General features: G+C 46.5%; 1 protein-coding gene across 7 annotated transcripts in view; it reads right to left on the bottom strand.

The window, feature by feature from the left end:
* Positions 1-286: 286 nt before the first annotated feature.
* Positions 287-11,045, bottom strand: part of RBBP6 (RB binding protein 6, ubiquitin ligase) — a 28,590-nt gene continuing 17,831 nt past the window's right edge. For 3 of the 7 annotated variants that reach the window (XM_027683999.1, XM_027684000.1, XM_027684004.1), the window contains 9 exons: positions 10,046-10,149; positions 9,241-9,602; positions 8,359-8,452; positions 8,200-8,278; positions 8,061-8,106; positions 6,582-6,944; positions 6,134-6,235; positions 2,964-4,709; positions 287-2,283 (listed from right to left, as the gene is read on the bottom strand). In XM_027683999.1, coding sequence (XP_027539800.1) covers positions 705-2,283; positions 2,964-4,709; positions 6,134-6,235; positions 6,582-6,944; positions 8,061-8,106; positions 8,200-8,278; positions 8,359-8,452; positions 9,241-9,602; positions 10,046-10,149 — 4,475 coding nt within the window. In that variant the 3' untranslated portion in view covers positions 287-704. The remainder of the gene's footprint in view (positions 2,284-2,963; positions 4,710-6,133; positions 6,236-6,581; positions 6,945-8,060; positions 8,107-8,199; positions 8,279-8,358; positions 8,453-9,240; positions 9,603-10,045; positions 10,150-11,045) is intronic. The other 4 variants (XM_027684001.1, XM_027684006.1, XM_027684002.1 and 1 more) reach the window with 3 other exon arrangements.

Here is an 11,045-nt window from a genome sequence, read left to right as displayed (position 1 = left end):
CACAGCTCCCCCAGCACCTCCCCAGCCTCCACCAGGGCAGGATATTTAAGGTCCCACCCGTCTTTCCAAAATTACCACCCTTGAGAAGTCTCCTCGCACATCAGCTCCCAGCAAGCTTTTTCTCTGGCACTACTGTTGGAATCCTGAGATGGTTACCACCTTCCACTCAACCAGGTTGCTTCAAACCCCATCCAACCAGGCCTTGGACACTTGCAGGGATGGGAAGGGTTGGGATGTTCCTTGCTTGTGGTTCAGCTCTCACTGGAAATCTCACCACATTGGGTTGTTTATTGAAAACTTTTTTATTGTAATCAAAAAGTGACATAACAGGGCTGTAATGGATTCTGCAAATCATCTGCCGGTATTTGGTAACTGGTACCAGCTGCTTCTGCCAGGCAATTAAAAAAAACCCAAATGTGAAATTCTTCACAGTACAGTAAACTCCACCCAAACTAATTAATGGTGGTTAAAAAGAAGATGCCCCAGGAAAACCTTTCATGTTACATGGTCACAACTCACAATTCTGTACAAAATGTTCACTTTTATAAAGCTCTGATGTAAAAATCAAATAATCAAGCAGCAATATTTTAAGTGCAGCACAGGGTCTTTCATGTCATTATTTACAACGCTTGAAGTCGTTTACATTTTAACAAAATTAATACAGATGACTTAGGAATTAAGTCATTTTTTCATTATCTGTCGGTCTATGTCGTGACAGATTTCACTTTTTGGTCGTCTTTCTCTTTATCTTTGCTCTTCTTCGATTTTTTCTTCTTGTGTTTGTGTTTTTGGCTCTTTTCCAATTCCGGTTCGTTTCCCAGGTGTTTCTTATGCTTCTTATGTTTCTTGTGCTTCTTGTGCTTCTTCTTCTCCTTCTTCTTTTTCTTTTTCTTGCTGTCCTGACTCTCCCCTGAGCTGGCACTGCTGCTGTGGCTCCGGGTCTGGCTCTCGGAGGGGCTGTGGCTGCGGCTGCGGCTCACGCTGGGGCTGCTCTGGCTCTGGCTCCTGCCGGCCTCCGGCTGCTCGAGGGGAGCCGGGGCTGCCGCTTCCTCCTTCGCCTTCTCCACGGCCTTTTCCTTTGCTTCTTTCGGCGTTTTCCCCGCAGCCTCCTCCTCCTTGGCAGACACGTTGCTCTCGCTGTCGCTCTCGTTGTAGTCGGGCACGAAGGCGGCCTCGTCGGTCTCGCGGGTGAGGTCGGACGAGAGGCGGGCGGAGCTGCTGCTCACCGGGGGCTTCGGCTTCACCGCGCCCGCCGCGCTCTGCCCCGCCACCACCTCCTTCTCCGGCTTCGCTTCCGGAGACTCCTGTTTCACGGCTGGTTTATTCCCACCTGGCTCCTTCTCCTTATTGCTCTTGACTTCTGGCACGTGCTTCTCTTTCTCCTTCTCCTTGGCGGGGTTTTTCTCCGGCGGTTTGTGTTCCTCGGGCCGTTTGGGGTCGTGCACAGCCTTGTGCTCCGCGGGTTTGCGCTCCCGGGGGGGGCTGTAGCTGCTGCGCTTGGGCTCCACGGGGCCCTTCTTGGGTGGCTCCGCACGCTCCTCCCTGGGTTTGCTCTTCTGTGCTGCTGCGGAGTCTCTGGTCCGGGACGGGGAGTCTTTCCTCCGCGCTGATTCGCTCTTCTCATCCCTGCGCTTGGAACTCGAATGTTCCCTGTTGCCATCGTGGTCAGACTTCTTGTCCCGATTGGGAGTGAAGTCCTTCACAGCCGAGCCACGGCCACTGTCGTGTTTCTCTGAACATCTGCCATCTTTGGAAGACTGAGAAATGGTTTTTCCATTTCCTTGTTCGGCCACACGTTCTGAGTGCTCTTTTTCCGGCTGAACACTGCTCTTCCTCTTCTCAGAAGTGTCCTTGTCTGACAAAGAATGATCCCGGTCTTTGGTTTTGCTTTTTTCACTCGACACGGAACTTTTGGAACTCTTGGCATCGTGCTGGGCGCTTTCATAACTGACCTCTTTCACAGCTTTCTGTGTTTTCTCCAGAGGCTCCATCTCCTTTTCAGTGTGTTTGAGGGGGTTTGGTGTCTTTGCACTCACGGGTTTGATAACACTGGCGGGTTTTCCTACAGTTGGGGGCACCTGGGGGGTGGTTTTGATGTCTTCCTCTTCAGATTCGAAGTCATCTTTATCCCACTTGGACTGAGGGACCTGGATCATGATAATGACATCCTCAGCAGGGGCTGTTATGTCGTTGTTATACTCCTCCAGGGTCTTAATGACAGTTCGTTTGGTGTCTGGCTTCTCCTCGGGCTTCCTGACAGGGCTTCCCCCAGTAGAACTCGTGCTGGGAGGAAAAACATGGACATTAGTAACAGGACGCACACACAGCCAGCTTTGCCAACATTTTATAAACTGGCTCATGTTTAAATTCTAAATTCTCATAATTTTTCCAAAAGATGTTCAATTAAGGGAAGAGAAAGGCTGAGTCCACCAGCTGAGATTACGAGCAATCAATTAATTTCGTATCTTGCTGCTATATATTCAATTAACAAAGACACAAGATTATCAGATTGGGGACTGTCTGATCTGGTAATTCCTTCATGTCCTATTTCTCCTAATGGCAGATAAATTACATATCCATTCTTGTTTCCACATGAAAGCAAGAAATTATGCAGAGGTACAGACAGTCAAAGTTATCCTCATGTCCCAGTGTTCTTCCTTAGAAAAACACACATTTTAAAACCCAAGACACTATCTTAAGTCTCCAACAAATGTCTTAACTGTTTTGAGTTTGCATCACCAATGAACTAACCCTACTGGCTTCCTGCACAGTACAAACTGCTTGTTTTCCTTGATAACATGTGAGTTTGACCTGAGTACAGTTTCACAGGGAAGATCACAGATTATTCCCCTTTTTAGCATGGATTTAGCTATTCCTTTTATTAGACACCATAAAGAATTCTATACTTTTTTTTGGAGGGAGGGAGTAGGAAAGAAAGCAAAGGCAAGGCACTGCTGAGGTACCTGGTGTAATCTACAAGAGTCGAGCTCGCTCCATCAGCTGTTGTCACCTTCCTTCTCGCTTTTCCCTTTGCCTTTTCTGGCTTCACTTTGCTGCTGCTGGGCTCAGGTTTCTCCACAGCTTCTTTTCCAGGTGGCACATTTTCTCCACTCACAATCTTTTTTCCAGTTTCTCGGTTAAGTTTAATCTTTTTGGAGGGGTTGTTAAGAAAAGCGGCTTTATCCTTCTCTGGTGTTCGCTCTCCTTTCTCCCCCTCGGGCTCACCCTTCCCCTTGGGTGATGTTTTTGATTCCGCAGTTTCGGGTTTAGAGGCTTTTGCGGAAGCACCTTCGTGTTCTTTATCAACCTTTTCCTCTGCTTTTCTTTTTCTTTTCTCAGTTTTGGCATCGGAAGTTTTGCTCTTCTCAGCAGGTTTTTTTGACTTGTCCTCCTTGCTGGAGGGCTTCTCTGACTTGGCTTCTTTTGGATGCTCTTTCTTTGCCTTCTCCTCCTTGGCTGGTCTGGTTTCTGGGTGATCCTTTGCCACTTTGGGGTGAACCTTCCGTGGGGTACCGAGAGCTTTCTCATCTTTCTGGGATGAAGAGGTTTTAACACTGTCTGTCTTTGGCAGCTCCTCCTTCAGTTTTTTCACGGGTGGTTCTGTTCGAGGGGATTTCTCGCGATCGGGGTCCACCTTCTCCTGGGAAGCTTTAGCTGGTTTCACCACGTTGTCTTTCTTCGGAGCAGCTGCCACTTCTACTTTCCGCTTTGTCTTCTCGATCTTTGCTTTTGGCTTATCCTTCTCTTTTTTCTCCTTTTCAGACACTGGTTTGAAAGCAATAGAATCCGCTTCCATGGGCTCATCCCTCACAGGGGTGGCATCATCCCTGCTCGGCACCATGAACAGAGAGTCTGTTTTAGCATCTTCTGTAGGAACTGGCTCTCTGGGTTTTCTTGCCCCTTCTAACAGCTCAGCATCGGGAAATCCTTCATTCTCATCCCCTTTTCTTCTCTTCCGGTGTTTTTTATGTTTATTGCCTTTGCCATCTCCCAGTGGATTTTCCACCTCCTTCTCTTTTGATTTTGTAGGATCTTTGATGCCATGGCTCTCTCTCCCAGGCTTTTCAGGGTAGTTTCCAGCAATATTACGATTTCTGTGGCTCTGCCCAGCAGCATACTCCTCCCTCCGTCCCCGAGCATACGGCGAATTCTCTCGTCTGGTCCCAGGTGGGCCAAACCTTTCCGGAGAGAAGTTCTCTCTGTTCACCGGAGGCCGTGGCTGAGCGCCCACGGTGTAGCCCTTGTAGAACTTCTCATACCACTCTCTGTAGTTCCTCTCCCACTCTCTGTACCTCTCCTTCTCAAAGGGGTCTCTGAAGTCCACAGAGCGACCATAGTAAGCCTTCATGTCGTACGGGGGGACCTCTCGGTAGCGGTTGAAGTACTCCCGCTCCGCGTCCCCCTGCGGGACGGTCCGTTTGGTGGGGGACTGGCCCCGGAACACCGGGGAGCGGGAGCGGGAGTGGTAGCGCCGGTACGGGGGGGAGCGGGACCGGGAGCGGTGGTACCCGTGGGACCGGGACCGGGAGCGGTAGTTCCGGCTCTTCCCTTTGCCTCTCCTCTGATACGGCGGCGACCGCGAGTAGGAGCGGGAATGGGAACGGCTGAAGGAGCGCGAGTAGGAGCGAGAGCGGGAGGAACCTGAGCGGGACTTCGAGTAGGTGTACGAGCTTCTAGAGTAAGATGAAGCGCTATAGGGAGACTTGGACCTTAAAAAAACACAACACAAAAAAAAAGAAAAAAAAAAAGAAGTTAATTCCAAACAGTCATTCTCCCCAGTTCTTTTCCTCCCACACTTATTTTTTTCTTTCCTCTCCACATGCTTATGTCAAAGCTTCTTTCAGCTGCTGACATAAAGCTACTGCAAATTGAAGAACTTGATAACATGTAAAAGTTTCTGCTCACAAGACAGAACAGCTGCTGCTTTGTTAGTGTCAGAACACACAGAAGGGTCAGTCTACTTCCACTCACTCTATCACATGAGCTACCAGAGCTACGGATGGATTTCAGGTGCTTACACTGGCCTCTACTGGTACGGGAACACACACATTTGTCACTACTCGGCAACCACATGCAGTGCAAATCATTTTTGTTGCAGTAAGATGCAAAAAGAGCAAGTCTGAGTGGCTACAGTGCAGAACCAAACATTGAGAAACCACCACTTATCCTGAAGACAGCAAAGCCCAATGTTAAAACGACAGCTCAGTCTAGTTAACTTCACCCTTTTCTGGGAATTTGGACAGGATGCACAATCCCGGTACTGCAAAGGTACAGACAGGTCTGTGGAATCCACATTGTCAGGTGTGCCAGCAAAATCCTGCACATGCCTCCAGCTCTAACCAAGGTGAGTGACCACATGGCAAGAAAAATCCTATCTAAAAGCTTCTAACCTCAGCCTCTAGTCAGTGTCCCAGTGCCATGACTCTGGCACAGCTCCTGACAGCAGTGCCAACAGCTACTCGGACTCCTGCCCAAGGGACTTCTGGGGACAGAAAACAGCAGCTACTCTCAGGTTTTTCTTCACAAGTTTTTCTTTCGCTATTTTTTAAAGAACCATTTCACATGATTCTGCATATGTTCATTAGCATCATTCATCCTCTCCAAGTCCCTCACCAATTTCAGATTTCCTTACATACAAGTCTGAGCTTTTAATTCCCACGGAAAATGTAACAATGTCAACAAACTACCAGCAAAAGTCCCCAGTTTGCAGTCCAGGTTCAAATCTCTCGTGTATCCACACGAGACAGACAAAAGTGGAAACGAGGATGATTTCTCTCACCTATCTCCTCCAAAGTGCTTGGAGGGGCTGGTTACAATCAGGACAGGGAGACACAGAAAATACAGCCCTTACAGCTATTCCATCCCCGGCCTCCTCAGGGCTGTCAGGCAGTGAAGGATGTCACTGCAGACACCTCAGAAAGAGAGACCCTTCAACGCTCCTCAGCGCCTGCTGCCCAATGCTAACTCAGTCACCTGCAATCTGCCACACTGGAGCCAATAACTGCGTATGACACTCCTGTCACTGCTCATTCTTTAATCATCCAATCCATCTAACGACAGGGAGGTGGAGTGGAACTCCCCCTGATTCCTCTAGACAATCTGCTTCTCCATTACGGACATGTAAAGCAGTTACCTGGAAAACGAACGCCTACGCTCCTTTTGAATCTTTTTATATTCCATCAATTCCTTAGCAAAATCATTTGTAAACTCATCAAGTTTGGACTTTTTCTTTTCCCTGTTAAAATAAGTTTGACCTTTATTACAATTATAGTTTGACCTTTATTACAAAAGACATCAAGAAACAAAACATGGCCAATATGAGAAAATGTTTACTGCATGCAATGCAAAAGGTGAACATCCTATTTAAGCAAAAACAGTTCCTACAAATCTTAGGAAAAGTTTCAGAATTACATTTGTCTCGGTTTAGCTTTGCATATTTACCATCTGCAATGAAAAATACATCGGAAGAAACACTACGTCACTTTTTCTTAGGTCAGCTGCACTTTAGTGTAACTGCAGTCCAACACGCTCCCCCGACACAGACATGAAAACAAGGCAACGTTAGCGAGCCAAATACTTACTCCTCTTTAAGCCTCCGCTGCTCTCTGTAAAACTCCTCCCTAGAGAGAGGAGGTGCTTGTGTCGTTGGGATGGTGTTTGAATGAGCCGCTGGCACTGCTGTTGGGACCCAAGCTGATGACATGTTTGCAGGAGCTGGGGGATATCCGGGAGGGGGGACAGTGTACCCAGCGGATGGAGGCTGCCCAGGTGGAAACTGAGGAGGAAACTGTGGTGGTGGTACCCCCGGAGGAAGAGGAAGTGCATGGGGTGGTGGAGGATACAAGGGAGGTGGAGGCACAGGCACAAAGACTGGTGCTGATGCTGGCAGTGATGGGGCCTGAGTCCTTTGGGCACGGTCACTGTGCGGGCGTCCTCGATTTGAACTTTAAAGAAACCCAAAAACACGTGTCACTGTTTGTCACAGCCTGCCCTGAGCGTACAGAGGAAAGCGAAGCGGCAGCACGGCGGGAGCTCTCCTGGTTCTCACTGGTCTCCGGCTCTCTGTTCACTTCAGACTACACTCAGTTCTGCAGTCCTGGACTTGCCTTCCACAGCCTTGCCCCAGCAGCTCCCTCAGCCTCCTCTCCTTACCCAGCTCTGGGGCTGTGGATGAGGCTGCCACGAGACCCCCATCTCCCACGAGCCAAGTGCCCACTGCTCCTCTGTCCCTCCTGGATACACTTCGTGCTCCACACTCCTGAGCTTCCAAGCGCTGTGCAGGATTAACTCACCTCTCAAACCTCTCCTAACCTCTCCCACTCATGCCTCCTGTGCTCCTGCCTCATGATGTATTTGGCCTGTTGTTGTTGAATTGTTATTTTCTTGCTTACTGAGTTAGAGATTTTAGATAATCTGGGGAATGGATCTTGGATTTTGTTTTGATTTATCTTTAAGACTTTATAAACACAATGACCCTTACAATCTGGCTGTAACAAATGTATAACAAATGAAGGACTACCTTGACACTGCAATAACAACTAAACAGGCTCCTCTCTCCAATGGGAGAAAGCAGCTTGGCCCTTTGAGATGACTGAACTGAAGAAATAACAAAAGTGTCATAAAATAACAGCCTCAACTTTTCAATAATTTGCTCAATCAGTATCAACTAAGTTTTTAAAGAAAGAATGTTGGAGGCTGATTTCTACTGGGAAATCTATTTCTTCAGCCTTATTCAGCCAGTAATCAAAAGGGCGGCTTTCCATCCAATCTTTTAATTATATTTAATTTTTATATGTAATTATGGTTTCCTCGAAAAGTGTTCATTATTCAGAGTCTTCTTTTCAATTATGTACTGGAGTTTTATTTTTAAATAATCTTACTGTAAGCACAGATCCCCTTTGTTAAAGCCGATTTAAATTAAGCCACTTGAAAATTAATTATTACTCGTATTCTCTACAACTATTATTTCATTATAAATCAGCTGTTGTCTAAGTGATGTGTTACAGACTAATTTATCAGGTTACAACCAGTAATATATTGAATTTCTGTTGAATACTTACAGTTCCCAGCCTGGCCTGCGAAGTGCACCAGCTCTCATTGGATGACCTGTTGCAGCGGGCACAGGAAGAAGAAAAATTTCTCAATAAGTTTCTTTGAAGATAATGTTTTAGAAGAAATTCCAAAGTTTTAATTCCTTACCAGTTGTGGGTATTGATTGTCCTTGAGGGCCCAGAAGACTTGGTATCGCTGGTTGTCTCAGTACAGGAACCTGATAGCCCTTGGGAATAAATGAAAACAGTTACAAAATAAGCTCTACTACAACACAAGAATCACTGCACGAGTTGAAATAAAATTTACCTTCTCCTCCAACAAACTGCTGATTGACAAAGGGGAGGATTTGGAAAGCTCAGCCGCTGTCATCAGAGCAGGAGGCAACACAGCATCAGCATCGCTACAAAAATCATGGGTTTGTTATTCAAACACTGCTTTGAACTGAAACACAATATACCTTTTGAAATATAAAGTCCAAGGTGAGAAAAGGCTGACTTCTGTAAATGAAAGAAAATTCTAAAATAACCTTCACCACACGTACACCTGTGAAGTTGGCAGCTCCAGAGGAAGCACTGCCGAGGAGGCTCTTTGGGTACTGGCATTCAGAGAGGAAGCTCTCTGGAAAAATATTTGGTTAAGCTGCACTTGAACGGATGAGAGTCTGTATAACCCACATACAATCTCAGCTGTGGAAGATGCAAGAACTGACATTCCATCAGAAGATGTTTCTATGCTATTAGAGGCTCCTCTGAATCGTGGTCCCTGTACTGATGGCACAGCTGGCTCTGTGCATCCAAGGCAGCAGGGTTAAAAGATATAACCCTAAACAGTGGCACAGATTTTTGCATAAAAATAGCATTTCCTCAGTACTAAAAAGAAATGAATGAGACACTAAGGTCTGATGGAACTAAATGGCTAGTTTAGGAATGGCTGGTCATTTCAAATCAAAAACAGTCCCTCCTTCAGGGGCAAACCTGTACTGAATAACTGGTAAGAAAATTCCTGCATGATGTACATGTTCAACCTGCTGAAGTGTCCTCATCCCAAGTAAAAAGAAAAACACAACTCCCACAAGGACATGGAGCTGTCACTACTGACACATAAGGTAATGGCTGGGAAGCTCAAGAAGAATCTAAGTTAAGCATTTTGGTGTCTTTTAAATTCCTGTTGATCTCCAGATGTCCTTACCGAAAAGGTCCATCCGGCTTTTCCCCACGGAGAGAGAGGGACACAGCTGGAGGGAGGTCAGAGACAACCACAGAAGACGGATTGACTGGCAGCCCAGCTGCCATGGACGGCCCAGGGCCCAAGGAAGAGAGGGCGGAGCGGGAAGCCAGGGAAGCCAGAGGGATCATGAGCGGCTCCTGCTGCCTGGCCATGGCCGGGCGCATCAGCGGCTGCAGGGTGCGCGTTATCGTTTGCCTCATCGGGGGGGGGGGTGGGGGGGGGGGGGGTGGGGGCAGCTGCTGCTGCTGCTGCTGCTGCTGCTGTTGCTGAATCTTACGGAGCCTTTTCGTGTAGCCGGTCTCATTTTTGAAGTTGTTCACGGCCTGGAGGTAGGAAAACATGTACGAAAAGGTGACATGAAAGTTGCAGTAGAGATATGAACAAAAGCCTCCTTAGAGGAAAATCACTGTGTGTTCCTGTAAATGCTATTAATCATAAACCCAATCAGCATTCAGCTATGAACACATCCCATCAAACTCTGCTATCAATGACTGGTACCTCAGAGGGTCTGGATTTAAACTGCTTTGGTGTTTAACACCCAGTTTAAAAGTGAGGCCACCCCATTACACAAAAGTGTGGAGTTAATTTCACAGATTGTCTCTAACGAGCTGCAGGCTTCAGTAATGGATTATGTATTAGAAAAATAAATTTAGCCTTATTCAATTTAGTCTCGCTTAAAGAGATCTAAATTCATATTTTTTTCCCTTTCAGCTTTTTACAAATAGACTTTTCCACCAAAGAGTTCACGCTGAAGTCACCACATTACCTGGCGCAGGAACTTGTTGGCGATTAAAGCATCAGGAGAAACATCTGTCTGATGGCAGGTTGGGCATGTGTGTTCCTCAGACTCCAGCAATGCCGTTCTGATACCTGGGAATAATTACAACATTAAAACAGTTTTTAATCAAACTAAGAAAACTTTTTTGGTTCTCATCAATTATAAAAACAAGCACACGATTAATGGGGAAATACAGTCTTTAACAGAGAGCATGAAGTTATAAACATGCAGTACTGAAAAAGACTGGTATAGGTACAGGTTGCCCAGAGAAGCTGTGGCTGCCCCTTCCCTGGAAGTGTTCAAGGTCAGGTTGGACAGGGATTGGAGCATCTTCGTCTAGAGGAAGGTGCCCCTGCCCATGGCAGGGACATTGGAACAAGAGGAGCTTTAAGGCCCCTTCCAACCCAAACCCTTCTGGAATTCTATGAAAACTTCTAGCATGCAGCAAATAATGATAGGTTTGATATTTCACTGTGGCAATATGTGAATATGCAGAGCAGACTGGGGCATGACATCTCAACTGGTCTTTTTTCCACTCCAGTGCAGCTCGAAGTCATTCCAGATTAATGAACAAAACACATTTCAAAAAACCACGAGCAGGTTTGAGTTCTGAAGGTTTTAATCAGCTCTGGGGAAGAATGTGGATGAAATGCCTCAATCTCTGTTCTTTGTAGACCACAGTAAGCCCCTGAAGTTGGAGATGGAATTCTGTGTGAGGGAAAGGGCTGTGGACAAACTAAATGCATTTTATATCTAACACTGTAATCACCTGCATTAATATGCACTGTCGTCATCCTCATCCTTCTGCAGGTAAAGAGGATTTAGCTAAATACTAAATACTAAGAAGGGAAAAAAGCTTTCTGCCTTTTTTTCACCCCCTGTACAAGAGAAGAGTCTTTTCCTGTTCAGGACACACTGATATATTCAACAGAACTAAGACAGCAATTTCCTTATCTCCTATTTCTGCTCTCAGAAGATCAAATTTAAT

The sequence above is a fragment of the Neopelma chrysocephalum genome, unplaced genomic scaffold (genome assembly GCF_003984885.1).
Source record: "Neopelma chrysocephalum unplaced genomic scaffold, ASM398488v2 Primary Assembly neopelma1_65b, whole genome shotgun sequence".
Classification (NCBI taxonomy): Eukaryota; Metazoa; Chordata; class Aves; order Passeriformes; family Pipridae; genus Neopelma; species Neopelma chrysocephalum.
This window is presented reverse-complemented; position numbering and strand designations above follow the sequence as displayed.